Source organism: Macaca thibetana, chromosome 7 (genome assembly GCF_024542745.1).
Source record: "Macaca thibetana thibetana isolate TM-01 chromosome 7, ASM2454274v1, whole genome shotgun sequence".
NCBI classification, from domain to species: Eukaryota; Metazoa; Chordata; class Mammalia; order Primates; family Cercopithecidae; genus Macaca; species Macaca thibetana.
The window spans coordinates 125,894,272-125,911,329 of NC_065584.1; the positions used below are offsets into that span (position 1 = coordinate 125,894,272).

General features: G+C 46.5%; 1 protein-coding gene across 1 annotated transcript in view; it reads left to right on the forward strand.

Moving 5' to 3' along the window:
- The window catches only part of RTF1 (RTF1 homolog, Paf1/RNA polymerase II complex component), a 73,055-nt gene extending 56,486 nt beyond the window's left edge, over positions 1 to 16,569 (forward strand). The window contains exons 8-19 of the mRNA XM_050799448.1: positions 3,618 to 3,753; positions 4,214 to 4,391; positions 8,249 to 8,331; positions 9,157 to 9,244; positions 9,344 to 9,451; positions 10,062 to 10,139; positions 10,770 to 10,891; positions 11,067 to 11,124; positions 12,149 to 12,226; positions 12,702 to 12,797; positions 13,817 to 13,928; positions 14,182 to 16,569. Coding sequence (XP_050655405.1) covers positions 3,618 to 3,753; positions 4,214 to 4,391; positions 8,249 to 8,331; positions 9,157 to 9,244; positions 9,344 to 9,451; positions 10,062 to 10,139; positions 10,770 to 10,891; positions 11,067 to 11,124; positions 12,149 to 12,226; positions 12,702 to 12,797; positions 13,817 to 13,928; positions 14,182 to 14,288 — 1,244 coding nt within the window. The 3' untranslated portion in view covers positions 14,289 to 16,569. The remainder of the gene's footprint in view (positions 1 to 3,617; positions 3,754 to 4,213; positions 4,392 to 8,248; positions 8,332 to 9,156; positions 9,245 to 9,343; positions 9,452 to 10,061; positions 10,140 to 10,769; positions 10,892 to 11,066; positions 11,125 to 12,148; positions 12,227 to 12,701; positions 12,798 to 13,816; positions 13,929 to 14,181) is intronic.
- Positions 16,570 to 17,058: the final 489 nt, after the last annotated feature.

The following is a 17,058-nucleotide window of genomic DNA, read 5'->3' on the forward strand; positions in this document are numbered from 1 at the left end:
GTCAGTGTTCAAATTTTTCTATTTGTATTGTAATTCAAAAAAACAATAATTGGACCACTTGAATCAGGATCTTAAAGTCCATACATTGTGATCTGTTATGTCCCTTAAGGCATTTAATCTGTATGTTTTCTTCCCCATATCTTTTTGCCCTGCCTTGCAGTGTATTTGCTGAAGAAACTGGGTCATTCGTCTTCTGGTTTCTCATGATGCTGACTGCATCTCATTTTTGTTGTTGAATGTGTTTCTAGTCCCTTGAGTTTCCTATAAATGGGTAGTTGGAGCTACGGAATTGGTCAGATTTGGGTTTGTTCTGTTGTTGTCGTTGTTGCTTGTTCTTGGGGAAGGCTGATTTTTAGGTAGTGGTATGTATTTCCATCAGGAGACACATGATATCGGATTGTCTCTCAGTGTGTGACGTTAACAATCCTATCAGTTAGCTGTTAACACAATAATGTGAAGTAACAAACTAACCCCTGTTCCTGCTCATGCATCTGAAGTTCAACTGCAGTTCACCCGCCTGATGGGATGAGTTCAGCTGGAATTATCTCCAAGCTACAGGTGGTAGCCAGGTCTGTTCTTCCTCTCTCTTCCTTCTTGGGCCAGTAAACCCCGAGCACTTTTATATGGTGATGACAGAAGTATAAAAGGGGCAAGCAGAGACACACATGCCTCTTAAGGCCTAGACTTGGAATTGGCACGGTGTCGCTATGGGCCCAGGAAGAATGACTAAGGCACATAGCAAAGGACATGGGTATAGAGAGGGGTGAAGAATTAGAAAGGATAATGTGGGGGCTGGGCACGGTGGCTCACACCTATAATCCTAGCACTTTGGGAGGCCAAGGCGGGCGGATCACCTGAGGTCAGGAGCTTGAGACCAGCCTGGCCAACATGGCAAAACCCCGTCTCTACAAAAAATACAAAAATTAGCTGGCTGTGGTGGTGCACACCTGTAATCCCAGCTCTTCAGGAAGCTGAGGCAGGAGAATCCCTTGAACCTGGGAGGCAGAGGTTGCAGTGAGCCGAGATTGCGCCACCGCACTCCAGCCTGGGCAACAGAGTGAGACTCCATCTCAAAAAAACAACAACAAAAAATAATGTGGGACTGAGTGTAGTGGCTCACGCCTGTAATCCCAACACTTAGGGAGGCTGAGGCGTGAGGATTGCTTGAGGCCAGGAGTTCAAGACCGGCCTGGCCAAGATGGTGTAACCCTGTCTCTACTAAAAATACAAAAAATAGCCACACCAGGCACGGTGGCTTACACCTGTAATCCCAGCACTTAGTGAGGTCAAAGTGGGTGGATCACTTGAGGCCAGGAGTTTGAGACCAGCCTGGCCAACATAGTGAAATCCCATCTCTACTAAAAATATAAAAATTAGCCAGGCGTGGTAGCACATGCCTGTAGTCCCAGCTACTTGGAAGGCTGAGGCACCGGAATCGCTTGAACCCGAGAAGTGGAGGTTGCAGTGAGCCAAGATCCTACCATTGTACTCCAGCCTGGGCAACGAGAGTGAGACTCTATCTCAAAAAAAAAAAAAGAAATAATAGTTCTGTCCTAGTAGCCATTGATGGTCATTACCTAGATAATTTAATTCATTAGGAGTTGCAAAATGGTGATATTTCACATCTATCATTCTTTCTTCATTCATTATCTAGCCTGCTTCTATAAAGAGAAACTTCTAATCAGCTATTGAGTTACCCCCCAGGCACATTTTCAACAGGAAAGGCAAGATAAATGCTTGATTAATTTTCCTTTCGTTTACCAGTTTTTGAAAGAATGAGATAGTTCCTGGCAAGGTACAGTGGCTCACATGTGTAATTCAAGACCAGCCTGGGGCCGGGTGCAGTGGCTCATGCCTGTAATTCCAGCACTTTGGGAGGCCAAGGCGGGCGAATCATGAGGTCAGGAGATCGAGACCATCCTGGCTAACGCGGTAAAACCCCATCTCTACTAAAAATACAAAAAAATTAGTGGGGCGTGGTGGCGGGCGCCTGTAGTCCCAGCTACGTGGGAGGCTGAGGCAGGAGAATGGCGTGAATCCAGGAGGCGGAGCTTGCAGTGAGTGGAGATCGCACCGCTGCACTGCAACCTGGGTCTCAAAAAAAAAAAAAAAAGACCAGCCTGGGCAACATAGTGAGACCCTGTTTCCGCAATATTTTAAAGAGAGAGAGAGAGATAATTCTTAGCAACTTCCAAAGATGACCGATGAGTTTTATTTGTTTTGAATATCCTTGTGAACTCACGATTTTTAACATGCTTTATGTGTTTTAATCCATTGCGGTTATTTTTTTCCTTCTGTCCATCTGTGCATCTCTCTTTTTTGAGACAGGATCTCGCTCTGTTACTCAGTCTGGAGTGCAGTGGCACGATCTCAGCTCACTGCAACCTTCACCTCCCGAGTTCAAGCAATTCTCCCACCTCAGCCTCCTGAGTAGCTGAGACTACACGCGTGCACCACCACCTGGCTCATTTTTTTGTGTGTATTTTTAGTAGAGATGAGGTTTAGCCATGTTGGCCAGGGTGGTCTTGAACTCCTGGCCTTAAGTGATCCGTCTGCCTTGGCCTCCCAAAGTACTGGGATTACAGGTGTGAGCCAACACTCCAAGCCTAAAATTGTTTTATATTTTTCTTTTTTCTTTTTAAATCATAAGTACACAGATTCACCTCCCATCTTAGATTAATGGTAGCATACTATATAGTTTTCTCTCTCTCTCTCTTTTTTTTTTTTTTCCAGCCACCACTCCTGGCTAGTTTTTTTGTATTTTTGGTAGAGATGCAGATTCACCATGTTGCCCAGGCTGGTCTCAAGCCCCTGAGCTCGAGTGATCTACCCACCTCGACCTCCCAAAGTGTTGGGTTTACAGGCGTGAGCCACCATGCCTGGCCATGTTCCTTTTTTTTTTTTTTTTTTTGAGACGGAGTCTCGCTCTGTTGCCCAGGCTGGAGTGCAGTGGCGCGATCTTGGCTCACTGCAACCTTTACCTCCTGGGTTCAAGCGATTCTCCTGTCTCAGCCTCCTGAGTAGCTGGGATAACAGGCGCCAGCCACCACACCTGGCTATTTTGTATTTTAGTAGAGACAGAGTTTTACCATGTTGGCCAGGCTGGTCTCAAACTCCTGACCTCAAGTGATCCGCCTGCCTGTGCCTCCCACAGTGCTGGGATTACAGGCATAAGCCACTGTACCTGGCCCCACGTTCCTTTTTTATAGCTGCACAGTAGTTCATTGGTAGATGTACCAGTGGTGATTCAGCCACTCTCCTATTTGAAGTTTTCCTCAGAAGCTTCTGAAGTCATCAAGAGGGGGACCTCTTTCCTTCCCATAGTCAAGTGTCTTGAGTGCCATAAACGAGAATTGTCAGTAGTGTTGGGTACCCTTTCTGCCTACTTAGTATCAGTCTTCCAGCCCTTTTTTCATCTGTTGGGGTCTGATATTTGGCACCTGAATAATTTTAACTCTGTGTTTTAACTCATTTCTGTATATACCCCAAGTTAGCACAATCCAGTCTAGAGAGGACAGAGCTATGTATTTGAGTCCTCTTCCATTTCCAATTCTTTTTCAAGAATGAATTCATTTTCTTGTTGAGAAAACGTAGGTAAACATCTCCTTTCTTTCTAGCTGAGCTCCTTGCCAAAAAACAGCCATTAAAAACCAGTGAGGTCTACTCTGATGATGAAGAAGAGGAAGAGGATGACAAATCCAGTGAGAAGTCAGACCGGTCATCGCGAACATCGTCATCTGATGAAGAAGAGGAGTAAGCTCTTATACATTTTGGTCTAGTAGGCAGGATAGGTGGGTTTTTGAGGAAGAGTGGGCCCTGTTTGGGCCACTAACTTTGACTTGGTTACCTTTGGTTTGCTGAACTGAGTTCCCCAGCACGTCAGCCCATTCATTTGGCTGCTAGCCTGCGCGCTTGGACATTTCACCTGGGCCTGGAAGGTAGGAACTGACTTCATGTCACGCTCACATTGGCCTGGAGCTTTCATTTATTTTCTTACTCTGATGGGTTATCTAAGATGGCAGTCTCATTTGAAACAGTTCACACTACTGGTCAGGAACAAAATCCTATTACAAGTCTTTGCTGGTGCTTCATTTACTTCTCCTCCTAGGCTAGTCACATGTACTTTGGTTAAGTTTTGAGGAGTTGATATTATTTTTCTATCTTGTTGTTTTTATGATGAACATTTTTTCCAGTGCCCCTTTTTTCCTCTTAGGAAAGAAGAGATCCCTCCAAAATCCCAACCAGTTTCCTTACCTGAAGAATTGAATCGGGTTCGATTATCACGACATAAACTAGAACGTTGGTGTCACATGCCCTTCTTTGCTAAAACTGTCACAGGATGTTTTGTGCGGATTGGCATTGGAAACCACAACAGCAAACCAGTTTACCGGGTTGGTATTTCTTCCCTTGGACAATTGTCCATGCTTTCAATAGAATTAGTCTCAACTGAGGGCAGGAGCCACTGAAAAAATCTATCACTCTTTTGTCAGCATTCAATGGAAAGTAGACTCCAAGTAGGATCCCCATAGAGCAGTGACAGTCTGAGGTGCCCAGGAATCCTTCATGACTTGTCGCCAAGAAGAGGACTTGGAGCCCAAGGGACTGGAAGATTTGGATTTAGAATAATTTTCTCTATTCCCCCTTCAGTATAAAAGGGAGAAGGGAGGCATCTATGAAGTGTTCATTGGGAGTTACATAATCTAAAAGATATGTTCATTTGAAAAGCCACTGAATGAAAAGTTTCGTGTTGCATACCAAGTGACTTCTATGCCAGGGAATTGTATTGAGGTTAAAAAACACCCTCCGAACTAATACAGGTTATTATGTATGTTCCAGCACTGCTTCTGTGGTCTAGGTGGACTGGGCACAGTGACTCACGCCCATAATCCCAACGCTTTGGGATTGATTTATTTATATTATATTTTACTCTTTCTTTCTTCCTTCCTTTCCTTCCTTTCCTTCCTTTCCTTCCTTTCCTTCCTTTCCTTCCTTTCCTTCCTTTCCTTCCTTTCCTTCCTTTCCTTCCTTCCTTCCTTTCCTTCCTTTCCTTCCTTTCCTTTCCTTTCTTTCTTTCTTTCTTTCTTTCTTTCTTTCTTTCTTTCTTTCTTTCTTTCTTTCTTTCTTTCTTTCTTTCTTTCTTTCTTTCTTTCTTTCTTTCTTTCTTTCTTTCTTTTTCTTTCTTGTCTCTCTCTCTCTTTCTTTCTTTCTTTTTTTTTTTTTTTTTGAGACGGAGTCTTGCTCTGTCGCCCAGGCTGGAGTGCAGTGGCGTGATCTCCACTCACTGCAAGCTCCGCCTCCCGGGTTCATGCCATTCTCCTGCCTCAGCCTCCCATGTAGCTGGAACTACAGGCACCCGCCACCGCACCCGGCTAATTTTTGTATTTTTAGTAGAGACGGGATTTCACTGTGTTAGCCAGGATGGTCTCGATCTCCTGTCCTTGTGATCTGCCCGTCTTGGCCTCCCAAAGTGCTGGGATTACAGGTGTGAGCCACCACGCCCGGCCTTTTTTTTTTTTTTTTTTTTTTTTTTTTTTTTTTTTTTTCTTTTGAGATGAAGTCTCACTGTATTACCCAGGGTGGAGTGCAATGGCATGGTCTTGGCTCATTGCAACCTCCGCCTCCTGGGTTCAAGCAATTGTCCCGCCTCAGCTTCCCAAGTAGCTGGGACTATAGCCGCCCGCCACCACACCTGGCTAATTTTTGTATTTTTAGTAGAGATGGGGTTTCACCATGTTAGCAAGGCTGCTCTTGAACTCTTGACCTTGTGATCTGCCTGCCTCGGCCTCCCAAAGTGCTGGCGTGAGTCACCTCACCTGGCCTATTTTTATTTATTTATTTATTTATTTTTCAGACAGAGTTTCACTCTTGTTGCCCAAGCTGGAGTGCAATGGCATGATCTTGGCTCACTGCAACCTCTGCCTCCCGGGTTCAAGCAATTCCCCTCCCTCAGCCTGCTGAGTAGCTGGTGTTACAGGTGCCCACCACTGCACCTGGCTAATGTTTGTATTTTCAGTAGAGACGGGGTTTCACCATTTTGGCCAGGCTGGTCTTGAACTCCTGACATCAGGTGATCCACCCACCTCGGCCTCCCAAAGTGCTGGAATTACAGGCATGAGCCACTGAGCCCAGCCTTATTTTTAATTTTTCAGTTTATTTTTATTTTTGGAGACAAAGTCTCACCCTGTTTCCCAGGCTGGAGTGCAGTGGCACGATCTCAGCTCACTGCAGCCTCTGCCTCCTGGGTTCAAGTGATTCTCGTGCCTCAACCTCCGAGTAGCTGGGACTACAGGCGCACACCACCACACCTGGCTAATTTTCCTTTTTTTTTTTTTTTTTTTTTTTGAGACAGAGTCTCGCTCAGTTGCCTAGGCTGGAGTGCTGTGGCATGATCTCTGCTCACTGCAAGCTCTGCCTCCCAGATTCACGCCATTCTCCTGCCTCAGCCTCCCGAGTAGCTGGGACTACAGACGCCCACCACCACGCTTGGCTAATTTTTTGTATTTTTAGTGGAGATGGGGTTTCACCATGTTAGCCAGGATGGTCTCGATCTCCTGACCTTGTGATCCGCCCGCCTCGGCCTCCCAAAGTGCTGGGATTACAGGCGTGAGCCACCGCGCCCGGCCTTACTTTGGTATTTTTTAAAAAAATTTTGTAGTGACAGCCTCTCTCTGTTGCTTATGCTGGTCTCAAACTCTGGGCCTCAAGTGATGTTCTGGCCTCAGCCTCCTAAAGTGCTGGGTGTTGGTTTTTTGTTTTGTTTTGTTTTTGAGACAGAGTCTTGCTCTGTCACGCAGGCTGGAGTGCTGTGGCATGATCTCGGCTCTCTGCAAGCACCGCCTCCTGGGTTCACGCCATTCTCCTGCCTCAGCCTCCCAAGTAGCTGGGACTACAGGCACCCGCCACCACGCCCAGCTAATTTTTTGTATTTTTAGTAGAGATGGGGTTTCACCATGTTAGCCAGGATGGTCTCTATCTCCTGACCTCGTGATCTGCCCTCCTCGGCCTCCCAAAGTGCTGGGATTACAGGCGTGAGCCACCGCGCCCAGCCCAGTTGTTGGGGGGTGTTTTTTTTTTTTTTTTTGAGACAGTGTCTTAACCATGTTGCCCAGGCTGGTCTGGAACTCCTGGACTCAAGCCATCTTCCTGCCTTGGCCTTCCAAAATGCTAGGTTTGCAGGCATGAGACACTGCCCAGTCTGTTTGAGATAGGATCTCGCCCTGTTGGCCAGGCTAGCATGCAGCAGTGTGATCATAGCTCACTGCAACCTTGAACTCCTGTACTCAATCCTCCTACGACAGCCTCTTGAGTAGCTAAGACTATAAGTGCACACCACTATGCCCAACTAATTTTTTTTTCTTTTTTGTAGAGACTGGGTCTCGGCTGGGCGCGGTGGCCCATGCCTGTAATCCCAGCACTTTGGGAGGGGTGGGCGGATCATGAGGTGAGGAGGTTGATACCATCCTGGCTAACATGGTGAAACCCCATCTCTACTAAAAATACAAAAAATTAGCCGGGCGTGGTGGTGCACGCCTGTAGTCCTAGCTACTTGGGCGGCTGAGGCAGGAGAATCGCTTGAACCCAGGAGGCAGAGGTTGTAGTGAGCCGAGATCGCACCACTGCACTCCAGCCTGGGCGACAGAGTGAGACTTTGTCTCAAAAAAATAAATAAATAAATAAAAGAGAAACTGGGTCTCTCTGTGTTGCCCTGGTTGGTCTCAAATTCCTGGCTTCAAGTACTCCTCCCATGTCAGCCTCCCAAAGTGCTGGAATTACAGGCATGAACCTCGGCGCCCAGCCTGACTTGTTTTTGTTTTGTTTTGTTTTATTCTTAGTTGTCTGGTTTTTACGTGTGTTATCTTCTTGTATGAGGACCTGCAGCCATGCCATATCCTGAAATGCTTGGCAACAGAAACTGACCTACATGGTCTTCACATTTGGCTGATAAAAATCAACTGGTGAAATCCCAAATACATCCCTCGTAAGTTAGAATTAGTTGGAGGAAAAGCTGCCAGTGGGCCCCACCAGGCTCCTCTTCTGCTGGCACTTGCTCCTCCTGGGCACAAGGCCCCCTGTGCTTGACCATCTGCGTTCTAAACCTGAGAAGGGTGCCCAGAACCCCTGGCAGCTGTGGACTCTACTCAGCGCTCGATCAGTTGTCTGCATTCAGGTAGAGAGACGCAAAGGAAGAGTGTTGTGGAAAGCCCTGGAAGAGTCTGGTTTTGACTGGTGTCTCTGTCCTGTCACTTAGGTCGCTGAGATTACAGGTGTTGTGGAAACCGCCAAAGTTTACCAGCTAGGTGGCACCAGAACAAACAAAGGACTGCAACTACGGTAGGAGGCACTTCTGGGGCAGCTTCTGCTTCCACTTCAAACAGGCACTGGCTTTGGGGGCTGCTATTCTCTCTGTGTGATGTGCCTTGTTACCATGAATGCTATTTATGCAATCCCCACGAGGTACACTTGGAGGGAGACTTGTATTCCATCTTTGTCTATAGGGAAGGTAGGATATTCTCTCCTCTGGGGGAACCAAATATATGAAGTGGTAGGACACAGAGAAAGGAAATGTTGCATTGTAAGAGACCCTCCCGGAGCCTCGCTGGCATTTCCTTGGCAAACATGGCCAAGAGGCTTGCTTCTGGTTCTGGCTCTATCTTATAACCTCATGTGTGACAAGAAAGATCATTTTTATGGACTTCATTTCCTCTTCAATAAAATGAAAGTGTCATTCACTCAGCAAATATTTACCGAATGTACAGTGTGCCAGGCACTGTTCTAGGTGCCATCATAGTGCACTGCTGCTTGGAACTCCTGGGCTCAGGTGATCCTCCCACCCACCTCAGTCTCCTGAGGAGCTGCGACCACAGGCATGTACCCCTGTCCCAGGCTCTGTTGCGTATTGTTGATGCTGACTGTAATGGATTTTAATATAAACTGACTTTTGAAGCTCTGACCAAGCCCATTTGGTTTCCAGTGCTAGCTTTGGGATCTCAATCTTGGCTGCCCATTAAAACAGCCTGGGATGATTTTATAGGGTAGCTAGGATTGAGAACCGCTCCAACAGGTATATCTAAGTAGTACATAGTCTGGTAAGGTTGCTTTACTTGTACTACAGTCACCATGCACATTTCTTGGAGATGCTGTCTCTCTTTCATGTAGGCATGGCAATGACCAACGCGTGTTCCGTTTAGAGTTTGTCTCAAACCAAGAATTCACCGAAAGTGAGTTTATGAAGTGGAAAGAAGCGGTACGTGGCTAGAGATCACCTAGCAGTTGTTCGTGCATATTGAGAAAAATATCTTTCCAAAATCCCTACTCATAACCTTGTATCGTGTTTTTGATCCAGATGTTCTCTGCTGGCATGCAGTTGCCCACTCTAGATGAAATCAATAAAAAGGAATTATCTATTAAAGAAGCTCTTAATTATAAATTCAATGATCAGGACATTGAAGAGGTAAGAAACCTGGTGCCCATGAACCAATGTTGAGAGAAGAACATGATTCTCTTTTATTTCCCTATATCTTGACATTTTTAGCTATGCATGAAAATGAGGGAATACTAATATTACTACCTTATTATTTATTGTTCATCAAGCTTTTTTCTATACATTCTCATGTGCAGATGAGGCTAACATAGACTGGAGTGTATTCAGAGTTCAGATGAGACAACAAATGAGGCTACGTACACTAAAGTGTATTTCGGGTTCCGGGATCTGTGTTCTGCTAGGCTTGATCCTTCAAGAGTTTTCCTTCTCTAAAACATCTTGGTAAAATGATTTGATCTCTGTTCTCTTGGACAGTGGCTAGCCTTACACTACCAGGCCCTTGGGCTGCTGTTTCTTGGTGCATGTTCCTTCAGACTGTCCCAGAAGAATCTCCGTGACCCGGGAAGCAGCATAGTATCCCTTGGAATGAACCCGCTCTGTCTCTCTCTGGGGCATGGCACTGCCATAGGAAGAGCAGCCCCCTTGTAACTAGCTGTTTGCATCCAAAATGGGCTCACTTAGCCTGTCTGCAAAAATAGCTTAGGAATACCTCACTGCTGGTATCTCCTCTCTGGTACAGATTGTAAAAGAGAAAGAAAGGTTCAGAAAAGCTCCACCCAACTACGCTATGAAGAAGACTCAGCTACTGAAGGAAAAGGTAAGGAGTTGTACTCGAGCCTCTTTCCTCATCCTGTAAGGCGATGTAGAAATCAAACTTTTTCATCCTCTGCCAAGTTAGTGGTGGCAGGATTGGGAGAAAATTCTGGGCTCGATTATAAGCAACACAGTGTGTTCTTGGCGCCTGGGTAACGTTCCTTGGCCATTTTCCATTCCCTAAATTCAAACTGATCTCCTGCGTGCCAGTCTTCTTACTTTCTAGTCACTTCAGCTTCCTGTGTAATAAAATAGACCCTGGGTGGTATTCAGCACTGAGTCTGAACAGACAGATGACACTGTCGAGGCCACCTGTGGCTGGTGATTTTCCATTCTTCACACCGGGTTGGGGTGGGCCTTGTTATGGTGGTTTAGCCACCCTGTGAGGCCCGGCGTTCTACTGCCGCCAGGGACCCACAGCCAGGTAGCTATATGGGAAGGTGTTCCCCACTGTACTGTGCACTACTATAATATAAATTATATCTTGTATTTGTAAAGTACTTCTGCAGTTTTCTTCCACATCTCCTGTCCTTTGCTCACCACATGAGATACCTTTGCCTGTGCCAGAAGTAAGGGGATACTTGATATACAGTCAGTTGTATGTAGCCAAGAACTCACACATCTCTCTGTGTAGGCCATGGCTGAGGATCTGGGGGATCAGGACAAGGCCAAACAAATCCAAGATCAGCTGAATGAGCTGGAGGAACGGGCAGAGGCCCTGGACCGCCAGCGAACCAAGAACATATCCGCTATCAGGTGTGTTATGGAGCCTATTTTTGGCCCACAGACCTTGGCCAAAATTATCAGGCAAGCCTGTGGCCTGTACACTTTGTGCTGCACTGACCCCATAGATATCCGGGTTCAGGGCTCGGTGGTTCCCTCCCTCCGTCGTTTCACAGCCATTGACTCATCCTTCTTACTCACCCCACAGTTACATCAACCAACGGAACCGGGAATGGAACATTGTAGAGTCTGAGAAGGCCCTTGTGGTAAGAACACTTTATCTGAATCACTAAAACAAAGCTAATTAATAAACCATGACATCTTTTCTACGTCTTGCCCAAGTTTATTTTTTAATTATTGAAATAACATATGCACTTAACATATACACACACTCTCTGTATGTCCACATACATCGATGTAATTTATTCCTAATGAAAAGCAGCAGTCTTCTGCCCTGTCCTGCCTTTTCCCACCCTTAGATTCTATTCCACAGGTATTTGTTTTTTCTCAATTTCTGTTTCTTGGTTGTTGCCCCCATATCTACTCTGGTATTCTTGAAGGGAAAGGATAATATGCTGGGCGCGGTGGCTCACGCCTGTAACCCCAGCACTTTGGGAGGCCGAGGTGGGTGGATCACCTGAGGTCAGGAGTTTGAGACCAGCCTGGCCAACATGACGAAACCCTATCTCTACTGAAAATATAAAAATGAGCTGGACATGATGGTGCACACCTGTAACCCGAGCTACTTGGGAGGCTGAGGCACGAGAATTGCTTGAACCTGGGAGGCAGAGGTTGCAGTGAGCTGATACCACTCCTCTTTAGCCTGGGCAACAGAGCGAGAATCCATCTAAAAAATGAAAAAAATTAGCTGGGCATGGTGGCTCACGCCTGTAATCCTAGCACTTTGGGAGGCTGAGGTGGGTGGATCACCTGAGGTCAGGAGTTTACCAGCCTAGGCAACATGGCGAAACCCTGTCTCTACTAAAAATACAAAAATTAGCTGGGCGTGGTGACTTGCACCTGTAGTCCCAGCTGCTGGAGAGGCTAAGGCAGGAGAACCACTCGAACCTGAGAGGCAGCGGTTGCAGTGAGCTGAGATTGCGCCACTGCACTTCAGCCTAGGCGACAGAGCGAGACTCCATCTCACACACAAGTTTTTAAAAAAGGAAAAGGATGATCGCTTTTTTTTTTTCTTTTCAGTCGCTTGCAAAGACTTACTTGCCTGTGAGCTTATGGTGAAAGGGTGGGGGGATGGAGATACAGTTCTGTGGTGCATGCTCTCTGTTTCAGGCTGAAAGTCACAACATGAAAAACCAACAGATGGATCCGTTTACCCGGCGCCAGTGCAAGCCTACCATCGTTTCTAATGTGAGTGCCGAAAGAGGACATTTTAGTCAGGACCTAGATTCTAGGACAGAAAATGAATTCCATTAGGAAATTAATAACGAAGTTAAAAATAATGTTTTCTTAGCTGGGATTTGCTTGTCTGAAGCTCTTGGGTCTGGATACTTCCTTTTTTATCTTGCTATTGGGCATATAGGCAGTGAAAACGTGGCATGGATTTACAAAAACCTAGTGACTGACCCTCCTGTATCAGGGTGGGTTTACAGTGCAGCAGACGTTAGTAATGTGGCCCTTAGCTAGGGCCTGGCTGGGCTGGGCTTGGCTTTCAAGCTTTTAATTGCCTTTTTTTTTTTTTTTTGCTGCTTTGAGGAAAACCCCACTAGCTGCTGATGGGCCCGCTGTGGTGCTTGTGATGTTAGTTTGGTAGGTGGGAAAGAATCTGGCAGTAGGACTCTGTGAGTGTCAAACAATCTCTAAAATAACTGATTTTCTCTCCCAGTCCAGAGACCCAGCTGTTCAAGCTGCCATCTTGGCCCAGCTGAATGCAAAATACGGTTCTGGAGTGTTACCAGATGCTCCAAAGGAAATGAGCAAGGCAAGTGCGGTACCACCCTGTTGCCTGCTGAGCAAGGCTGCTAGCTGAGGCACCAAACAAGCACCTTGTCTAGTCTGGGCTTGATTTTTCCACCTGGAGGAACAGGGAGTCCCTCTTGGAGTCCCTTCCCCATCCCAGTTATTTGCAAATATAATCAACAGATAACCTTAATTCCAAACCTAACACCACTACTTACCTAGGGCCTTGACTGTGTCCTTCGGCAGCTGGCTTCTAGCCTTCAGCATCCCCCCTTTTCTCCTGTGTAAAATGAGGGTACTGCTATATACCCTGCCAACTTCACAGGAGGAGAGATAACATACAAAGATCAGATATTGTAAAAGTGAAAGCTCATTGAAAACGGCACATTTAAAAGCAGTTTTCTGGCCAGGTGCAGTGGCTCATGCCTGTAATCCCAGCACTTTGGGAGGTGGAAGTGGGTGAATCACCTGAGGTCAGGAGTTCGAGACCAGCCTGGCCAACATGGTGAAACCCCGTCTCTACTAAAAATAGAAAAAAATTAGTGTGGTGGCGGGTTCCTATAATCCCAGCTAGGAGGCTGAGGCAGGAGAATCTCATGAACCTGGGAGGGAGAGGTTGCAGTGATCTACGATCGCTCCATTGTACTCCAGCCTGGATGACAAGAGCGAGACGCCCATCTCAAAAAAAAAAAAAAAAAAAGCAGTTATGCGTCCAAGTTAAGTCTTTTCCTCTTTTCCTGCTGGAGTCTAACCGGTCTCAGGACTTCTGAAATCTTAGGTCAGGAGGTGACCTGTTGCCTTAAGCCCACCTTTTCTACCTTCATACCACAGACATGAGCCTGCCCTCTTCTCTGTGCTTTCAGCCTTCAGGAGAGAAAGCTCTTTGTCCGTGGCCTCCCTCTGAGAGAAGGAATCAGAAAGGCGCCTTAGTAGGAAAATGTAATGAACTTAAATAAGAGCTTTTTACCGTTAGTGGCTGCTGCTGCTAGAAATCCACTTGCATTTATGCTCTTACCATTAGTTTTCCTCTTCACATTCCAGGGTCAAGGCAAAGATAAAGATTTGAATTCTAAGTCAGCCAGTGACCTCTCAGAAGATCTGTTCAAAGTACACGATTTTGATGTGAAGATTGATTTACAAGTTCCCAGCTCAGGTATGTGAGGGTGGGGCGGGTGGTGAGGGCTGAGGACCAGATGGATCCATGGTTCTCTGGGGCAACAAGGAAGCCCACTTTAAGGGAAGAAAGGGGAATGTTGGCTCATCAGCATCCACAGGCCAGGCCAAGACAGGCTGCAGGTATGGTGAGAGGGAACAGGGCCACAGTCAGGAGGCTGCCTGCAGGGGTGCAGCACGGGACTAAGGACTTTGTGGGACCTCAGCTGCCAACTTGCTCTTCTTTCCCACAGAGTCAAAGGCTTTAGCCATCACCTCCAAGGCTCCACCAGCCAAGGATGGGGCTCCAAGGAGATCTCTGAACTTGGAAGACTACAAAAAACGACGAGGGCTTATTTGAGCACACCCAGCCTGCTGCTTCTGACCCCGCATGCCCCATCGCAGCGTCCCACCTTTCCTCCTTTCCTTTGATTTAGCCTCTTTGGGCTGGAGCAGCTGTCGAACTGGGAAGAGACTCTAAACTGCCAGTCATCTGTAATATAAACCATTTGCTGTATAGACCTCCCTGTCTGCACACCATCTCCCACCAGCCTCCCCTCCCCCAGGGCCCCACCCAGTGTGGGCCTGGGCTCTCTTGGGCTTTATCCATGTCTTTAGATTTGTGTTTGCCTTTTGTTTTTTTAACCGCGCAGTTCATTGGCCACTCTGCACGCATTCAGTATTACCATGGAGCTGGGAATCTTGCTGGAGCCCCTGGGGCAATAGCAGCAGCACTGGGCGGTCTTCTCTCCAGACTGCCTTGGCCCACCCATTGAACATTTGGCCCCTGACCTTGTGGAGGGAGCGGGGATTGGGCACCTGCGGTCCTCCCTCTCTTCATCTTTCTCTTCTGCCCTTCTTTTTGGAAGAAGGGGTTTCAAAACCAGTTTAGTTTCCAAAAAGTGTACATTTGTGGGGGGGGTCTAATTTGAGAGCGAGAGTGTGTATGTGTGTGTGTGTAAGTGTGTGGATTTTTTTATCATTTTTTTAAAATGCAGTACTCTTTGTATCAGTCTGTCATGGGTCTATAGCTGTTTCAGATTTTTTTCAGCTGTACTTGAGCATCTGAAACTGCAAGAAAGAAACTCATTAAATGTGATTCTTCTTACTAAACAGGCCTGACTGCTGTAGCTGTGTAACTTCCCCATCCCCACCTACTCTTCCCCATCCCTTCCCAACTTTGGAGAAGACTCCCCAGTTTAGCCCCCTGCCCTGCAGGCTGTGTCCTGGCAGGTGCGGGAGGGAAGCCCACGGCCGGGTACCGGGGGGGCAGCGAATGTCTTGCTCATCCCATGGGTACAGCCCACAGCTTCTTGGCTGAACATAGAACTTCTTTTTCTCACCCAGTATACCAGCCTCTTCCTAGTGATTCTGTTTTGCTGTTTTGGCAAGAATTACATTTTGTTTTGTTTTTAAGAGAAATTTCTGAATATGAATGTGGAGAGCAAACACAAAAAGATTTAGGTTACGCCGGGCGCGGTGGCTCATGCCTGTAATCCCAGCACTTTGGGAGGCCGAGGCGGGTGGATCACCTGAGGTCAGGAGTTCAAGACCAGTCTGACCAACATGGTGAAACCCCATCTCTACTAAAACTTCAAAACTTAGCCGGGCATGGTGGTGCGCGCCTGTAATCCCAGCTACTTGGGGGGCTGAGACAGGAGAATCCCTTGAACCTGGGAGGCGGAGGTTGTGGTGAGCCGAGATTGCGCCACTGCACTCCAGTCTGGGTGACAGAGTGAGACTCCATCTCAAAAAGATTTAGGTTGCAAATGTTTCAAGCATGTGCAGTTTTGTGTGTGTGTATACATATATATGGTCAGCATATATATTGTTGTGCAGCTAGGGCGAAGCCAGCAGAGGTGTGTGTATGTCTTTATGAAATGTTTGAAAAGAGATAAGCTGACTGCTTGATAATCATTCTCAGGTGTAAAGCTCCAAGTGTAAATAAAAGTGGCATTTAACAAATCTTTCAGAACAAAGTACAGCTGACTATATATACCAAGAACTAAGCTAAAGGAACAGCTGAGAGCTCCTGATCTCCACAAGAGAGGAATCTAAAAGCTCTGCTTTGTGCTTCTTCACCCTGCTTTTGTACAAGGAAGGGGGATGATGGGAAATCATGGACTTGTAAGTTGTATTTAAACATAAAAATGAACTTGGTAACTTCTGGGTTTAGTAGAGCCTCAGTGTCGCTTTAACTTAGTTTACTTTTTTAAAGCAGCAATGGATGGTTTTAAAGGAGTATTATGACTGTAAAATTGCTAAATACGACTGTAACAGCTATGTGGTAGCTGTGACACAGTTCAGTTGGGCAAAGGAGTGGTGATGGACTCGTTAAAATCATATATACTTGAATAGTCCATTGACCGCAACTCTTTATAGACCATTGTGTAAATGTGGAATCACAGACTGTTAACATTGCCTGGACTTCAGCAGAGTCCTGGAGCTGCTGGGACCTCTCCTATCATGATGAACTTGGACTTTTTTTGATTTCTGGTTTTAAAAGACATGAAATTATAGAATCCAGATAATTCGCTGGAGTCATTTTGATCCACCATGTAGATCTGTATTTAGTATCATTTGGATTTGGAGAAGTGTTGATTACATTATGGCTGTGTAATAAAATTTTTATTAAAACTGCATCACACTGTAGCCACTTTGCCACCACCTCCCCACACACAGCTGCTGAAACCCCCATGAGATGCCAATGCACACAGCAGGGAGAAAAGCCAGCCAAAGAAGACCGAAGGGTAACTCCACCCCAGTAGCCTCAGTAGCGATTGGGATCAAGACTAAGGACTTGTCTCCAGTCTCAGCTGAGGCAGGGCCTCTGACCCACGATCTTGGCCAGGCATTAAGACATTGGCTTTGTCCTACCAACGAGGATTTCTTGGTGGTTCACGCTATATCTTGTGCTGGGGAGTTGCCTCGGTGGGCCCCCCTCCCTCCGCAGTGTGGTTTCATTGTTGAAGGGGGCAGCACCCAAGGTTGTTTTTATGCATTTTTTCAGTTCCTTCCAAGAAGCAAAAAGGCCAGCGTCCGTCTGCCTAGTTCATAATGTTTACAGATCTGTTTGTCTGTCTTGCTTCTGGCAGGTGTAGGGAAAGTCTACTGCCTGCCACTTTCCTTCA